Raw genomic sequence first — 17,242 nt, 5'->3', positions numbered from 1 at the left:
TTCTTTTTCCCCATTTCTCAGATCCGCCTTCTGCCCTGGCCATCTTTGTTTTCCACCCTATCCACCTAAGAATGCATAATCCAAAAGTTCAACCACTTTCTTACTAATGATCTAAATTCATATGCCCTACTTGCCTTTAAAATTTTTTTGGAGGCAAAAGTTTTCTTTTTTATGTCATGAATAATTTCAAACTTACAGAAAAATATAGAAAGCAATATAATGAACACCAATATGTCCACCACCCAGTTAATAGATGAAGTCAATTTTAAAACTTCTTATTATGGAAACTTTTCAAATATGCACAAAAATAGAGAGAAGGAGAGAATAGGAGAGTGAATCTCCATTTATCAATCACCCACCTTCAATAATCATTGATCTTTTGCCAATAATTTGTACCACTAACCACCCAGTTGCCCAAGCCAAAACCCACTTACTAAATTTTAATCTTTTCTCCTGATCTCTATCTGTTCAATACAGAGCCAGGTTAATTTTATTTTCTAATGTCTCTCAGATATACTCACATCTCTTCATTCCCATGGCCCCTACTGTGGCCCAGGCTACCATCATCTGTCACCCGGATTACTGCAAAACCCTCCCTACTGGTTTGCTCCTCTCTCATTAGTTCTCCACCTGTAATTAATAATGTGCCCCCCCTTAATAATTTATCATCCAAAAAAATTAACTTTTTGGGTGTGCAGCTCTATGAGTTTTAACACATGAATAGATTCATATAATTACAACCACAATCAGGAAACAGAACAGTTTCATCACCTCAACAAATTCCTTTGTTTTATCCCTTTGTAGTCACACCCTTCCCTCCCCATAACACTTGGCAACCATGGATCTGTTCTTCATCATTAATGTGTCTTTTAAAATGTCTAGGGACTTCCCTGGTGGTCCAGTGGTAGAGAATCTGCCTTCCAATGCAGGTGACACGGGTTCGATCCCTGGTCAGGGAACTAAGATCCCACATGCCGCTGGGCAACTAAGCCTGTGTGCCGTTACTGAGCTTGCGTGCCTCAGTGAGAGAGCCCACGTGCCAAAACTACAGAGACCACACACTCTGAACCATGTGCACCATAACCAGAGAGAGAAAACCTGCATGCCACAACTAGAGAGAAGCCCGTGTGCCACAACAAAGAGCCCATGCCACAGCGAAAGATCCTGCATGCCACAACTAAAGACCCAATGCAGCCAAATAAATAAATAAATAAATAAAATGTCTATGTGTTCATGTCACTCCCTTCCTTAAAATCCTTCTTTGGCTTTCCACTGTTGTAAGCAGCAGCGCTTTTCTAACTTTCAAGTCTCCTGTTTCACCACTTCCCATCTCCCATCCTCCGTCACTCTTTTTTTTTTAGCTCAGTGTAAATTTTTAAAAAAATTTATTTTATTGAAGTATAGTTGATTTACAATGTTGTGTTAATTTCTACTGTACAGCAAAGTGATTCAGTTATACATATATATATTATTTTTCATGTTCTTTTCCATTATGGTTTGTCACAGGTTATTGAATATAGTTCCCTGTGCTCTACAGTAGGACCTTGTTGTTTGTCCATTCTGTATGTAATAGTTTGCATCTACTAACCCCAAACTCCCAGTCCATCCCCCCCCCGCCCCTCCCCGGCAACCACAATTCTGTTCTCTATGTCTGTGAGTTGGTTTCTGTTTTGTAGGTAGGTTCATTTGTGTCATATTTTAGATTCCACATATAAGTGATATCATACGGTATTTGTCCTTCTCTGTCTGACTTCCTTCACTTAGTATGATAATCTCTAGGTCCACCCATGTTGCTGCAAATGGCATTATTTCATTCTGTTTTATGGCTGAGTAGTATTACATTGAATATATGTACCACGTCTTCTTTACCCATTCATCTGTCGATGGACATTTAGGTTGTTTCCATACCTCGGCTATTGTAAATAGTGCTGCAGTGAACATTGGGGTGCATGTATATTTTCAAATTATCGTTTTCCCCAGATGTATGCCCAGGAGTGGGATTGCAGGATCATATGGCAACTCTATTTTTAGTTTTTTGAAGAACCTCTATACTGTTCTCCAAAGTGACTGCACCAACTCACATTCCCACCAACAGTGTAGGTCCTCTGTCACTCTTAAGGTCTGGCCAGACTGAACATGTCTCTACCACTCCAATACACTAATCCCTTTGATGATTTCAGGCCTTCCTACATACTTTTCACTCTGACTGTAATGCAATAACTCCTCCTAACCTCAGATTCCTTCACGTGGCTAATTCAGATCTTAGTTTAAATGCCCTTTCCTCCAGGAATCTTCCCTGTTCATATTAGGTTGACTGTTGCTGTTTGGTGCTTCCTTTCAGGGTATGTATCACACATTACTGCAGTTACTCTATTCAATGTTTCTGTCCAGACTGTAAGCTTTAAGGTTCAGGGCTATGCTTATTTTTTATTTACCACTTAATTTCCAGCCCCCAGCACTTAGCAAGAACTCAATAAATATTTTTAAATAAATTAATAAATGCACTTTTGTGTACTTTGCAATCTACTTCTTCATCAACATGATATGTATTTTAATGGTTTCAATTGCAGAATGAACATGGAGGAACATAATTCATCTTTGGTGGTAGAATCATCTTACCCAGACTTGGTCATCAATGTAGGAAAAGTAACTCTTGGTGAAAGAAACAGAAAGGAGCTGCAGAAAATTCAGAGAGAGCAAGAGAAGGCAAAAGTTATAAAAGCTGCATGTGCTTTATTAAACTCAGGAGGAGGAGTGATTCAGCTGGAAATGGCAAACAACAATGAGCATCCTGTGGAGATGGGACTGGATTTAGAAGAGTCTTTGAGAACACTTATTCTGTCTTCAAATTTGCAGGCTTTCTTCAAGACTAAGCAACAAGGGAGGTGTTATTACATTTTTGTTAAGTCTTGGAGCAGTGACACTTTCCCTGAAGACAGTTCCTTTAAGCCCCGCATTTGCAGCCTGAGTTCTTCGTTATACTGTAGATCTGGCACTTCTGTGCTTCCCATGGATTCAGGAGAGGCATTCAGTTTCCTGAAAACCAAGAAAATAAATGCAAAAATCTTGGGGAAAGAACCTTTTGGTGAAGTTGCCAAGGTTATACGTCAAGATCTCCATAATTCGGATCCTACTTACCTAATTTTCCAAAAAGACCAGCTTGAATACGGTGAAATCGTGCCTTTTCCCGAGTCTCAATTCATAGAATTTAAGCAGTTCTCTACAAAACACATTGAAGAATATGTGAAAAACAGAATTCCAGTGTACATGTCTGCATTTGCAAACACTGAAGGAGGCTATCTTTTTATTGGAGTGGATGATAGGAGTAAGAAAGTTCTGGGATGTGCTAAAGAAAATGTTGACCGTGAGTCTTTGAAAAAGACAATAGAAAACACAATACACAAATTACCTTGTGTCCATTTTTGCCAGTCTCAATGCCAGATAGATTTCACAGTCAAAATCTTGGATGTGTTAGCTGGGGGAGAGCTATACGGCTATGCTTGTGTGATCGGAGTGAAGCCATTCTGTGGTGCACTTTTCTCAGAAGCTCCCTGTTCCTGGATGGTGAAGGACAAGGATATTTGCAAACTGACAATTCAGGAATGGGTAGGCATGTTGATGGACACAGATCCAGGTAAGATGGAGAAAACTCCCTCCCTGTCCTTTCTACCTCTTTGGAACCTGTATATTAAACAGGTTTCCCTCTGTTTCCTATGACTTTGAACTTCTCACACACACTAAATTCTGTGTTTTTTGAATCTTCAAGTACCCTACTTTCCATACATGAGAAAATTTTGTTGGGTGATGAGAAGCCCAAATGAAGTATCTTATAAAAGGTAATTTCCCACATCAGATGAAAAGAAAATTGTCTGGGGATGATTGCCTTGCAGTGGTGTATTGGAACTGGCTCTTACTGGCTCGAGAGCCATTTGTTAACTTTTCAGGAATGTTTTGAGCCAGTTGTTAAACAGTCATTGCTAAAAATTAAGTTTTATAAACTTACAGTTCAATAAATTATATTTAAAACAAATTTAATAAATACAAAACCTAATGATTTACTACATTTTAAGATTACCTATACGCGTGAGGTTATTTACATCTACTGTATCTGTATGATGGAAATACTATAAAATGGTGTGTTACGGTGCATGTCTTCCCAACTCTGCATTTAGTGACATCATATTGATAGCTTAAAATTGTCCATGGTGGGAATATTTGCACCACAGATATATGCATAGATAGGTGTACTAAAAGAATGTGCTATGTACCGTAAAAGAAATTCAAACAAAACGATATCCAGAAACAGAGGGTGAAGACATACTGAGTGGGAAACACATTCAAACTTCCAAATAACATCTCTTTTATGATGGATTTGGCAACTTTCATATGCAATGAAGGCACTTGTCCATACAGGGTGAATGGGGTGTTATCTTGCCATTATGTCTCAAGTCATACCTAGACAGTCATATAATACACCCGCTCACAAGGTCTTTTTCAGTGGTGAAGAGATGAACTAACATGGCAGAATAACATGCATTTCCCTTCTTTGTTAAGATTTTACATGGTTGTGCAAAGACTTTGAATCTCAGCTGAGTCTGTCTAGCGGGCCTCCTCTTAGCAGACCAGTGTACTCCAAGAAAGGCCTGGAACATAAGAAGGATCTCCAGCAACGCTTATTTCCAGGTAGTAACTATGGTTTGCCTACTTGACACCAGCCAGTTTCTATGTTAGGATAAGGGGAGATAAACTGTTATGTTTGTTATTTAAGGTCCTGAAAGTACACTCTGCAAAACCTATGTGTGCAAGGTGATAATGCTACAAGCATATTGATGATAAGTAGTTTAGAAATGAACCCTCACTGACCTCATTAGCTGAGGCAATACCACATATAGAATGGAGGAACACTGTTGCCCTTAAAGACCTTTCGGTCTTGTAGTTCTCAAATAGGACTGATCATCAGTATTTCTGGTTACTTTAAAAAGTACAGATACCTGGGCTTCCCTGGTGGCGCAGTGGTCGAGAGTCCGCCTGCCGATGCAGGGGACACGGGTTCATGCCCCGGTCCGGGAGAATCCCACATGCCATGGAGCAGCTGGGCCCGTGAGCCATGGCCGCTGAGCCTGCGCGTCCAGAGCCTGTGCTCCGCAACGGGAGAGGCCACAACAGTGAGAGGCCCGCGTACCGGAAAAAAAAAAAAAAAAAGTACAGATACCTGCTCCCCACTCCAGACTTCATAAATTAGAATACCTGAGGATAGCACCTTATAATGTGTATTTTTTCAACAGGATTCTGACACTCATCCATATTGGAAACTTTTTATCTAGTTGAACTAGAGGCATACATTGCACTAGGAGCAAACAATTGCCCTCCTCTGCCGAATTTTCCAGAGGAGTGCAGGAAAAATAAGAAACAAGAATATGAAACAAGAATAAAGTTTTATATCAAGATGGAACACAAAACAAATAAAATGAAGATCAATTACAACATCCATGAACATGTTTTGGGTTTAGGAGAAACAGTCGTGTAAAAGCGTGAAATCACGTTTCAGAACCAAGGACAGTGCCTGTCCTCTGCTCTCATCCTTTGCTCCCACCATGATAGGCTTTAGCTATGAGTCCATTGTTGTCCTCTTTCTACACTTCTGGAGAGGAAGAACCACTTGATCAACTCTATGAAGTAAATCAATGGCTTATCTGGCACTAGAATCTGATGCATAAACGTCCTATATATGTGTAAATATCTATTGAGGACCATTGAGTTAATAAATAATGACTGTTCAATTTAAGATTTTATTTTTCACCTTACCTAATTGAGGTCTTTGCATTTGCTTGCATATCAAATTTATATTTTAAAAACTGTCCACAATAAACAGTATTAGATCCAAGAGTAAACATAAACATTGGTAATTACTCTCTAAACTCAGTAAACTCTGTTTTAGTAGAGCTTATTATCATGGAATAAATTATATCTAAAAACAAAATACTGGGCTTTATCCTCATAGAGTGATAACCTATTATTCTGGTATAAAAAAAATCAATTTTCCAGGAATTGTACCAAACATTTGAGGAATAGACACTTCCAACACTATTTAAACTTTTCCAGAGCCATAGAAAAAGAATGAAAATTCCCAGGTTATTTTCAAAATGGGAGTAACAGTAATTGCAATACTTGACAGAGATAGCATAAAAAAGAAAAATTCAGACTAATCTTACTTGTAAATGAAGACACAAAGACAGAACTCCAAGAACAAAAGGATGGATAAACATTAAGAGAGTTATTACTATAATCCATCATTTCTATACATTTATGCAGAAAAAAAAGTATGATTGTCTTCTAATATGCTGAAAAACTTTTGAAAAACATTAATATACATTTTGATTTTTTTTTTTTTTTTTTTTTTTGTGGTACGCGGGCCTCTCACTGTTGTGGCCTCTCCCGTTGCGGAGCACAGGCTCCGGATGCACAGGCTCAGCAGCCATGGCTCACGGGCCGAGCCGCTCCGCGGCATATGGGATCCTCCCAGACCGGGGCACGAACCCGTATCCCCTGCATCGGCAGGCGGACTCTCAACCACTGCGCCACCAGGGAGGCCCTACATTTTGATTTTTAAAAGACTCCATAAAATACGAACCCATTGGGCTTCCCTGGTGGCGCAGTGGTTGAGAGTCCGCCTGCCGATGAAAGGGACGCGGGTTCGTGCCCTGGTCCGGGAGAATCCCACATGCCGCGGAGCGGCTGGGCCCGTGCGTCCGGAGCCTGTGCTCCACAACAGGAGAGGCCACAACAGTGAGAGGCCCGTGTACCGCAAAAAAAAAAAAAAAAAAGAACCCATAGATACTTTTCTTTAAAGATATTTAAAATTATTTTTTTTACTTTTTTTTATTCAAACAAAGTCACAAAAATTATAATCATCCTCATCAGTTCACTCAGTCCCATGTAGTCCCAGCTGCTCTGTGGCACGCGGGATCCTCCCAGACCGGGGCACGAACCTGCGTCCCCTGCATTGGCAGGCGGACTCCCAACCACTGCGCCACCAGGGAAGCCCCATGTAATTAATTTTTTTATCTTGATCTTTTGTTAGCACTTTTATGAATTCATCAGTTTTCCATTAGAGTTCTGAAAATGCTTATTCATTCAGTTCAGCAGTATAGTCAATTACCAGAAACCTGCACTTGTCAGAGTCTTTTCCATGAATTCCTTGAAGATGAAACCCTTTTATAGGAACATTTTTGCAAAAGCATCAGAGAACACCCAGAACTATCTGTAAATGACAAAAGACTTAAAAATGACCACAGTTAACTATTTGATGAAAGTTCATAATCATGCAATTGACAAGGAAATTTAGTTATTTCTGAGATACACATTTTAAAGTAATAACTAGAATTATGCTTTATAACATTATAACAGAACATATAAGATTTTTAGGAATTTCATGTAATGTCTGAAACATTTATATTAACCTATTTCCATACAAATAACCCAAAGAAAGTTTAGTATTAGTTTTTTGGGTTTTGTTTTTTTAATTTTTAAATTTTATTTTTTTTATACAACAGGTTCTTATTAGTCATCAATTTTATACACATCAGTGTATAAATGTCAATCCCAATCGCCCAATTCAGCACAGCACCATCCCCACCCCCCCACAGCTTTCCCCCCTTGGTGTCCATACGTTTGTTCTCTACATGTGTGTCTCAACTTCTGCCCTGCAAACCAGTTCATCTGTACCATTTTTCTAGGTTCCACATACATGTGTTAATACACGATATTCGTTTTTCTCTTTCTGACTTACTTCACTCTGTATGAGAGTCTCTAGATCCATCCACGTCTCAACAAATGACTCAATTTCGTTCCTTTTTATGGCTGAGTAATATTCCATTGTATATATGTACCACAGCTTCTTTATTCATTCGTCTGTCGATGGGCATTTAGGTTGCTCCCATGACCTGGCTATTGTAAATAGTGCTGCAGTGAACATCGGGGTGTGTGTGTCTTTTTGAATTATGGTTTCCTCTGGGTATATGCCCAGTAGTGGGATTGCTGGATCATATGGTAGTTCTATTTTTAGTTTTTTAAGGAACCTCCATGCTGTTCTCCATAGTGGCTGTAACAATTTACATTCCCACCAACAGTGCAGGAGGGTTCCCTCTTCTCCACACCCTCTCCAGCATTTGTTGTTTGTAGATTTTCTGATGATGCCCATTCTAACTGGTGTGAGGTGATACCTCATTGTAGTTTTCATTTGCATTTCTCCAATAATTAGTGATGTTGAGCAGCTTTTCATGTGCTTCTTGGCCATCTGTATGTCTTCTTTGGAGAAATGTCTATTTAGCTCTTCTGCCCATTTTTGGATTGGGTTGTTTGTTTCTTTAATATTGAGCTGCATGAGCTGTTTATATATTTTGGAGATTAATCCTTTGTCCGTTGATTCATTTGCAAATATTTTCTCCCATTCTGAGGGTTGTCTTTTCGTCTTCTTTATGGTTTCCTTTGCTGTGCAAAATCTTTGAAGTTTCATTAGGTCCCATTTGTTTATTTTTGTTTTTATTTCCGTTACTCTAGGAGGTGGATCAAAAAAGATCTTGCTGTGATTTATGTCAAAGAGTGTTCTTCCAATGTTTTCCTCTAAGAGTTTTATAGTGTCCGGTCTTACATTTAGGCCTACCTCCTAAAGATTTATTTTTTTAATTAAATTTTACTTTTTTAATAAATTTATTTTATTTCTTTCTTTTTGGCTGGGTTGGGTCTTTGTTGCTGCACACAGGCGTTCTGTAGTTGTGGCAAGTGGGGGCTACTCTTCATTGCGGTGAGCAGGCTTCTCATGGCGGTGGCTTCTCTTGTTGCGGAGCAAGTGCTCTAGGCATGCGGGCTTCAGTAGTTGTGGCACACAGGCTCAGTAGTTGTGGCACACGGGCTCAGTAGTTGTGGCAACTAAGCATGGGCTTAGTTGCTCCGCGGCATGTGGGATCTTCCCGGACCAGTGCTTGAACCCATGTCCCCTGCATTGGCAGGCAGATTCTTAACCACTGTGACACCAAGGAAGCCCTAGATACTTCTTTAACATTATACTTATACCTATATATCTATATCTATCAATATCCCCCAAAGACCATTATGTCAACTGGGAGATATTAGAGGCATTCTGTTAAATTTGGGAACAAAACCATCATTGCACTGCTACAACTTCCGTGCAATATTAATTAGCCAATGCAGTTAGATAAGAGAAAGAAATTAGAGGGATAAAAATTGAAGAAGATAGGACTATATTCCAGAGAGCCTAATGAAAAACACTATAAACAATAAAAGAATTCAGATTGAATATAAATAATTGTATTAATAGAATTATATGAAGCATATGTCAAAATTAATATGCAAAATTCAGTATCCTGCTATAACAAACAAATCAAAGAAAATATTTTCTTTAGCAACAAAATTTTTTCAACAAAAAAAATTTTCAATAGCAACAAAAATTTAAAATAACTAAGATAAACCGATCTGAGAAAAAATTTAAACAATATTGAAGGACACAGAAGAAGGATAAAATGGAAACACATGTCATGTTCTTTTTTTTTTTTTTTTTTTTTTTTTTGCGGTACGCGGGCCTCTCACTGTTGTGGCCTCTCCCGTTGCGGAGCACAGGCTCCGGACGCGCAGGCTCAGCGGCCATGGCTCACGGGCCCAGCCGCTCCGCGGCATGTGGGATCCTCCCAGACCGGGGCACGAACCCGTATCCCCTGCATCGGCAGGCGGACTCTCAACCACTGCGCCACCAGGGAAGCCCCATGTCATGTTCTTGAAAGGAAGAAAGCTGTCAGTTTTCTCTAAGTTATTTTATAAACTTAATGAGATATCAATTAAAAAAACCCAAGAGATTAACTTAATCTAAACAATCTTATCCTAAAGTTCCAGTGGAAAAACAAACAAGCAAGAAGAGCCAGGAAATAAAAACCTGAAAAAGAAGAGCAAAAAGAAGGGCTATCCAGATATTAAATCATTACAAAGCCTCAAATAAAAATAGAGTTGTATTGGCATATAACTAGATCAAGGGTACAGGATAGAAGGTCCGGAAATAGTTGCAAACACATCAGAATTTAGTTCATGATGGAATTGACCTCTCAAGTGGAGAAGAAAGGATGTTTCAATAAAGAGATATTGGGAAAACTGGGTGGCAATTTATTTTAAAAAAGATGGATTCACGCTTTATGACATATACCAACATAAGCTCTAAATCGATCAAGAATTTTTTAAAAATTAAAGCCATAAGTGTTCTAGAAGAAGACATTTGTAAATGCCTTTATACTTTTGGCATGAGGATTAGAAAAGTCAAGATTCAAAATCCAAAAGCCAATGAAAGTAGACTGATATATATGATTACATTAAAAGATAAGCATTGTGCATGGCTAAAGCAACTAAATAGAAAGTCAAAGGGCCATTGACCAGCTAGGAAAAATATTTGCAACTCATATTACAAACAAAGGGCCAATGTCTTTAATATATCAATATAAACAGCTTCCAAAAGTTGATAAGGATAAAGAACAACTTAAAAGAAAAATCAACGGGGCTTCCCTGGTGGTGCAGTGGTTAAGAATCTGCCTGCCAATGCAGGGGAAAGGGGTTCGATCCCTGGCCGGGGAAGATGCCACATGCCGCGGAGCAACTAAGCCTGTGCGCTACTGAGCCCACATGCCACAACTACTGAAGCCCGCGCGCCTAGAGCCCATGCTCTGCAACAAGAGAAGCCATCGCAATGAGAAGCCTGTGCAACACAATGAAGAGAAGCCCCCGCTTTCTACAACTAGAGAAAGCCCGCGCACAGTAAGGAAAACCCAACACAGCCAAAAATAGAAACAATTAAATTAATTAATTGAAAAGAAAAATCAACAAAGTCAGTTCAGAGCAAATACAATTCAAATGGCTTTCAAACATTTGAAAAGATGCTTAATATTAATCAAAATAAGAGACTTGCAAATTAAAACAAGCTATCATTTTTATCTATTGGATGGTAAAAAATTTAAAAATCTGACATCTTTTATATGCTGCGCTATGGGGAAACAAGCCTTCTTGTACATTACTGGCAGGAGTGCATATTGGTACAACTCCATTGGAGGACAGCTTGGTAATATCTATCAGAATTACAAATGCATTTACCCTTTTACCCAGTAATCCCACTGCTGGGACTTTATTCTTTATATATACCTGCATGCATACAAAATATACAAGGTTACTCATTGTAATATTCTCATAATAGCAAAAGGTTGGGGGGGAACACTCAAGAACCCATCAACAGGGACATATGTCACATCCATAAAATGGCATGTTAGACAACTGGGGGAAAAAATAAGGAAGTTCTTTATGTACTGATATGGAAAGATCTGGACAGTTTGCTACCTATTGTGTAAGAAAGGGGGAAATATTGGCTTGTATTTGCACAAAGAAGTTTTGGAAGACTAGCTGAGAAACTGAAGAAAAAAAAGGGTCTGTGTTAGAGGAGTAGGATGGGCTTGGGAAGGGAGGAAATGGAGTGAATAGAAAGAGGAATGTTTTGGTATTTGGACTATGGGACTGTATTACCTAATTAAAACCATTTTTTGAAGCAAATTTTCACTTTCAGAGACGACTATCATTAGATTCTGAGCTCTCACAGTGGTAACTAATCAGTTCGGTTTTGGTTTTGCAACTGGACTCCAAGTACTAAGAATAGGGATGTCCTCATTACATTAACTATTACTATTGATTGACAATAGTTTAGCTTCAGATTAAACACTGTAAATCTTTCTTTTGAAAAAAATGCAATGACTGAAAAGATATTTTGTCTATACCTGGAGTGATGGGTTCTAGAGAAAGTCAGGGGTTAGAGTAGTAGATCAGATTCAACCAACCCCCAGCGACCTTCATCCTGATGTCCTAAACTGTTAGGAGCCCTCACCTGATTTCCTGTAGTTGGAAAACCATCAGTCTGGACACTTCAGTGTTCTGTTTTTAAAGATTTCCCTAGATCACCTACTGTATAGCACAGGGAACTCTGCTCAATATGCTGTAATCTAAATGGGAAAAGATTTTGAAAAAGAATATATACGTGTATATGTATAACTGAATCACTTTGCCGTACACCTGAAACTAACACAACATTGTTAATCAACTATACTCCAATATAAAATATTTTTTAAAAAACCACATACACACACACACAAAAAGATTTCCCTAGATCCATGAAGAGATTAGTGCCTAGTATGGATACAAAGTTCTGTGGGAACTCTGAGGAGAGAAGAGACATGGGAGTTCTAGAAGAAATGAGAGGAATTTATCAGGTGACAAAAGTAGAAGAGGGCATTCAAGTCTCAGGGCACACCTACACAAAGGCACAGAGGCCCCAAGTCACATGGAGAGTGGTAACTACTCTGGTGCACGTGGAGTGGTGGACATTCATTGACACCTAGTCTGGCCCCTATAATTGGTTAAGTGCCGTGTGGAATATCCAAGAAATGAAAGGGACACTTCTTGTCTTCACATAATTTCCTTAGGAAGCATGTCCCATTATATAATTAAAGAAAAATAAGACCAACTTGACGATGAGGCAAAACATATTTGCTATGAACATCAAATGCTTTAGTGACATTGTCCATTTAGCAGGCAGGGGTAGTCTGTGTGGCTTGCAAGGCCACAGTAGAGACAACAGAGGGTCTGGTGTCTGAGACAGCACTGGGTCCAGATGCTGGCTCTGCCATTTCCCAGTGGTGTGACCATGGGCAAGGCACTTGACCGGTTTGAGTTCCCATTTACTCATATGAAAAAGAGAACAGTAAGTATATCTGCCTTGCAGAATTGTGAGAACCATAGATGTGTGCAAACTCCCTGGTACAAATGATGTGTTTTCTTATTTTATACTTTTCTTATTTTATACTTCCTTTGTTTTCTAAAGCTGCATTTTAAACATATCCTTATATTACCCTATTCCATCCATTCCAAGATGCATGTTTCCCCCAGCCTTTTAACATCTCCAAAATCTGGATGTGTCCCATAATAGAGTCCATCTCCTACTCACCATCATCCAGGTTGCAGGCAAAATCAAGTTGTGCAAACACCTGGTAGAAGCGAGGGAGCACCACCACAAGGAACAATAAACAACTACCAATGAAATATGGGTAATTTCACTGGAAATTAACCCTACAGATCCAGATTCTGGTATGTGATCTGACACCACCACAGCAGGATGACAACAATCTCTTCATTTTTTCCCTCCCTTTGGAACAAATGATCATTGACATAAGTTTAAAACCCTACAGTGCAAGTTTATTCTCATGTCACAGCATTGTTCCTTGCTCCTTCATGGCAAAGGGTAGACTTGTGATAGATGCATTACTACATAGATCTGTGAGTGAGTGATGCTTCAGGAGAGTTATCTCAGAGTCTAATCTTAGGATCTCCCAGTGGAGGGCTGCACAGAGGTCTCTCCTAGTAAAGTTTTCATAGCTCCATCTTCTCCACAGATATTTCATGAGCACCTTCTTCCTGGGAGGGCTCTTCCTACCTCCATCAATGGGGACTGTTAAGGGACATTTTGAGATTCAGGTGCTTTAAGAGTAGAAAGGGAAAGAGAACTAACATTTCTCAAGCAGCTACAATGAGCAGATACCTTTATGCTATTTCATTGATTCCTCACCGTAAGAATGTGCTATTTTTGTACATGTGGATTTTTGTTTGTTTTATAGATGAGGGAACAGAGTCTTAGAGAGGTTAAGGAATTTTCCAAGGTCATAAACGTAATAAGCACAAAGGCTTAGATGAAGGGTGTCAGACTTTTCAAGGCTTCTTTTCTTTCACTGTAATATAATAGTATTGGCAAAAGAATGTATACAAAAATAAGTAACATCATAATTAATAAAATTAATTATAATTAAGTGTAAGTATAGTAATGTTGATTAATTACAATTAATCATTACAACAAATGTGATTTTTGCCACTAAATTTATAATTCTTTCCATATCTAGTGCTACCAGGATGTCTGAAATATACTCCCAAATCCCTCTGGAAGGAGCTGTCTTCACAGAATGAAGGTTTGGAGGAATTAATAAATATGCAAATATATCCATTCTCCCAGGGAATTTTAATCCTTTCTAGAAGCTGGGCTGTGGACCTGAACTTGGAAGAGAAGCAAGCAGTCATCTGTGATGCTCTGCTGATAGCATGGAACAGTCCCCCCATTCTCTACACCATTCTCAGGGAGCAGGATGCGGATGAGCAGTCCTATTGCACCAGCACTGCCTTCACTCTGAAGCAGAAGCTGGTGAACATGGGAGGCTACTCTGGAAATCTGTGTGTCATGACCAAGGTCCTCCACCTGAGTCCTGAGAGCAATGCAGAGTCCTCAGAGGGTGCAGCATCCCTGATTGAGTACCCCACGTCCTATTACTTTGCAAACACTCAGCAAATGGAAGCTTTGCTGCAGTCCCTCGTGATTGTCTTGCTTGGCTTCAGATCTTTCTTGAGTGACCAGCTTGGCTGTGAGGTTTTAAATCTGCTCACAGCCAAGCAGTATGAGATCTTCTCAAAAAACCTCCACAAGACCAAAGAGTTGTTTATCCATGGCTTACCTGGCTCAGGGAAGACAATCATGGCCGTGAAGATCATGGAGAAGATCAGGAATATGTTTCACTGTGAGGCAAATGACATTCTCTACATTTGTGAGAACCAGCCTCTGAGGAACTTTATCAGGTAAGCAGTTGGATCTTCTTTTTTTTTTTGGCCGCGCCCCATGGCTTATGGGGATTGAACCCAGGGCCATGGTAGAGAAAGCACCCAGTCCTAACCACTGGACAGCCAGGGAAGGAAGTCCCAAGCAGTTGGATCTTATTGTCAGCAAATGAGGTTCAGTCTAAATTCCCTCCGAATCACCTTGTTCCTTTTTTTTTTTTTTTCGGTACGCGGGCCTCTCACTGTTGTGGCTTCTCCCGTTGCGGAGCACAGGCTCCGGATGCGCAGGCTCAGCGGCCGTGGCTCACAGACCCAGCCGCTCCACGGCATGTGGGATCCTCCCGGACCAGGGCACGAACCTGCGTCCCCTGCATCGGCAGGCGGACTCTCAACCACTGCGCCACCAGCGAAGCCCCCCTTTTTAAAATTATTATTATTTTCTTTTTTTTTCCAATTAATTAATTTATTTATTTTTGGCTGCACTGCGTCTTCGTTGCTGCACACAGGCTTTCTCTAGTTGCGGCCAGTGGGGGCTACTCTTCGTTGAGGCACTCAGGCTTCTCCTTGCTGTGGCTTCTCTTGTTGCGGCGCTCAGGCTCTAGGGTGCCCAGGCTTCGGTAGTTGCAGTGCGCAGGCTTAGTAGTTGTGGTGCATGGGCTTAGTTGCTCCATGGCATATGGGATCTTCTCGGACCAGGGATCGAACCCGTGTCCCCTGTATTAGCAGGTGGATTCTTAACCACTGCACCACCGGGGAAGTCCGTGAATCACCTTGTTCCTTGAGAGTAAGATGATAAAATGATCTGTGACAACAGTATCACATTCCTAGGAGTATGATAGAGTAATTTTTCTCCTTTATTGACTCAGAGAAAACCTGAATGTGTCTTTTTAATTTTTACAGTGACAAAAAAATCTGCCATGCAGTGACCCGGAAAAACTTCATGAAAAATGACTTTAAAAAGATTCAACACATCATCATCGATGAAGCTCAGAATTTCCGCAGTGAAGATGGGGACTGGTATGGCAAAGCGAAAACCATCACTCAGAGAGACAGGGATTGCCCAGGAATTCTCTGGATCTTTCTAGACTACTTTCAGACCAACCACATGGAGCGCAGCGGCCTCCCTGCTCTCTCAGCCCAGTATCCAAGGGAAGAGCTCACCAGAGTGGTCCGCAACGCATATCAAATAGCCAACTATTTACAACGCGTATTGCAGGAGGTCAGAAAAAATCCTCCACCTAACATCCCCCTTGGGTCCCTGCAGATGCTTCTTGAAGCTGAATGGGCTCAGAGTGTTCAGGGAACCTTAAATATTAAGCGAAACTTGACTCTGAATGAAATAGCGACACATGTGGCAGACACTTGCAAGGTTCTCTTTGAAGGGGGCTATTCTCCCAAGGACGTCGCTGTGCTTGTTAGCACCACAAGAGATGTGGACCATTACAGGCAGGAGCTCTGGAGAGCAATGAGGAAGAAAAGGGTAGTGCACTTCACCGATGCGAATAACATGTCAGCTGATGCCATTGTGTTGGACAGTGTCCGAAGATTCTCTGGCCTGGAAAGGAACATCGTGTTTGGGATCCATCCAAAGACAGTTGAGCCAGCTATCTTACACAACATTCTTGTCTGTCTGGCATCCAGAGCAAATCAACAGCTACATATTCTGTGGCATCATGATGTTTAGGAAGAATTCCAAACCAAAACAAGATGAAGTGATTACTATGGAAATGTCCATAGGTGACAATCTGCTTGGTATTGGGAGAAAGTTCTCTTTTCTGTTCATAGGTCAGCTAGAGATTTGGGCAGAGCTGACACACAGAATTTGGAACTTTCCCTCTCTGGCTCTCTCCTTTCAGGGATTCCTCCCCTACCTCCTTTCAGCAGCTATTGTCCCAAACTCTGTCCCCGATTCTTCCAGCCAGAATGATAGTGGTTTTCTGAAGGAGCTTTAACCACCCTGCACAGCACAGACTATGACCCACCCTGCGGTTAAAAACCATAAAAACAATACACTCGTCCTGTGGCCATTCTTTCTTCTAAGTCTGGACCTCCACAGTGCAATATTTTGTTTTTTAAAAGTTGTCCAGGGTTTATATTTATCTGCAGAAGGGTGGCCTGGTAGAAACTACCTTGGCCATACCAGAAGCAGAATTTTTGGTTTCTGAATTCTTGACATTTCTCTTTGCTATATTGATCCAGGACTTGGGAGATTCCCAAGATAATTCAAACTGTGACCAAGTGGACCTTAATAATTTTCGACAGAACAGAGAGCACTGATACAATTATTTAATCCTTTAAAACTGTAATCTCCGGGCTTCCCTGGTGGCACAGTGGTTGGGAGTCTGCCTGCCGATGCAGGGGACGCGGGTTCATGCCCCGGTCCGGGAGGATCCCGCATGCCGCGGAGCGGCTGGGCCCGTGGGCCATGGCAGCTGAGCCTGCGCGTCCGGAGCCTGTGCTCCACAGCGGGAGAGGCCACAATGGTGAGAGGCCCGTGTACCGCAAAAAACACAAACAAAAAAAAACCCCTCTAATCTCCAATTTTTTTTTTTTG

General features: G+C 40.6%; 1 protein-coding gene across 1 annotated transcript; it reads left to right on the top strand.

The window, feature by feature from the left end:
- Positions 1-2,571: 2,571 nt before the first annotated feature.
- Positions 2,572-16,372, top strand: SLFN11 (schlafen family member 11; the record flags this gene model as incomplete). Its single annotated transcript, XM_079726434.1, has 4 exons — positions 2,572-3,634; positions 4,555-4,683; positions 13,986-14,709; positions 15,589-16,372. 4 exons carry the CDS (start codon positions 2,572-2,574, stop codon positions 16,370-16,372), a joined length of 2,700 nt encoding a protein of 899 aa, XP_079582560.1.
- Positions 16,373-17,242: the final 870 nt, after the last annotated feature.

The sequence above is a fragment of the Hyperoodon ampullatus genome (genome assembly GCF_949752795.1).
Source record: "Hyperoodon ampullatus genome assembly, chromosome: 19".
NCBI lineage: Eukaryota > Metazoa > Chordata > Mammalia > Artiodactyla > Ziphiidae > Hyperoodon > Hyperoodon ampullatus.
This window is presented reverse-complemented; position numbering and strand designations above follow the sequence as displayed.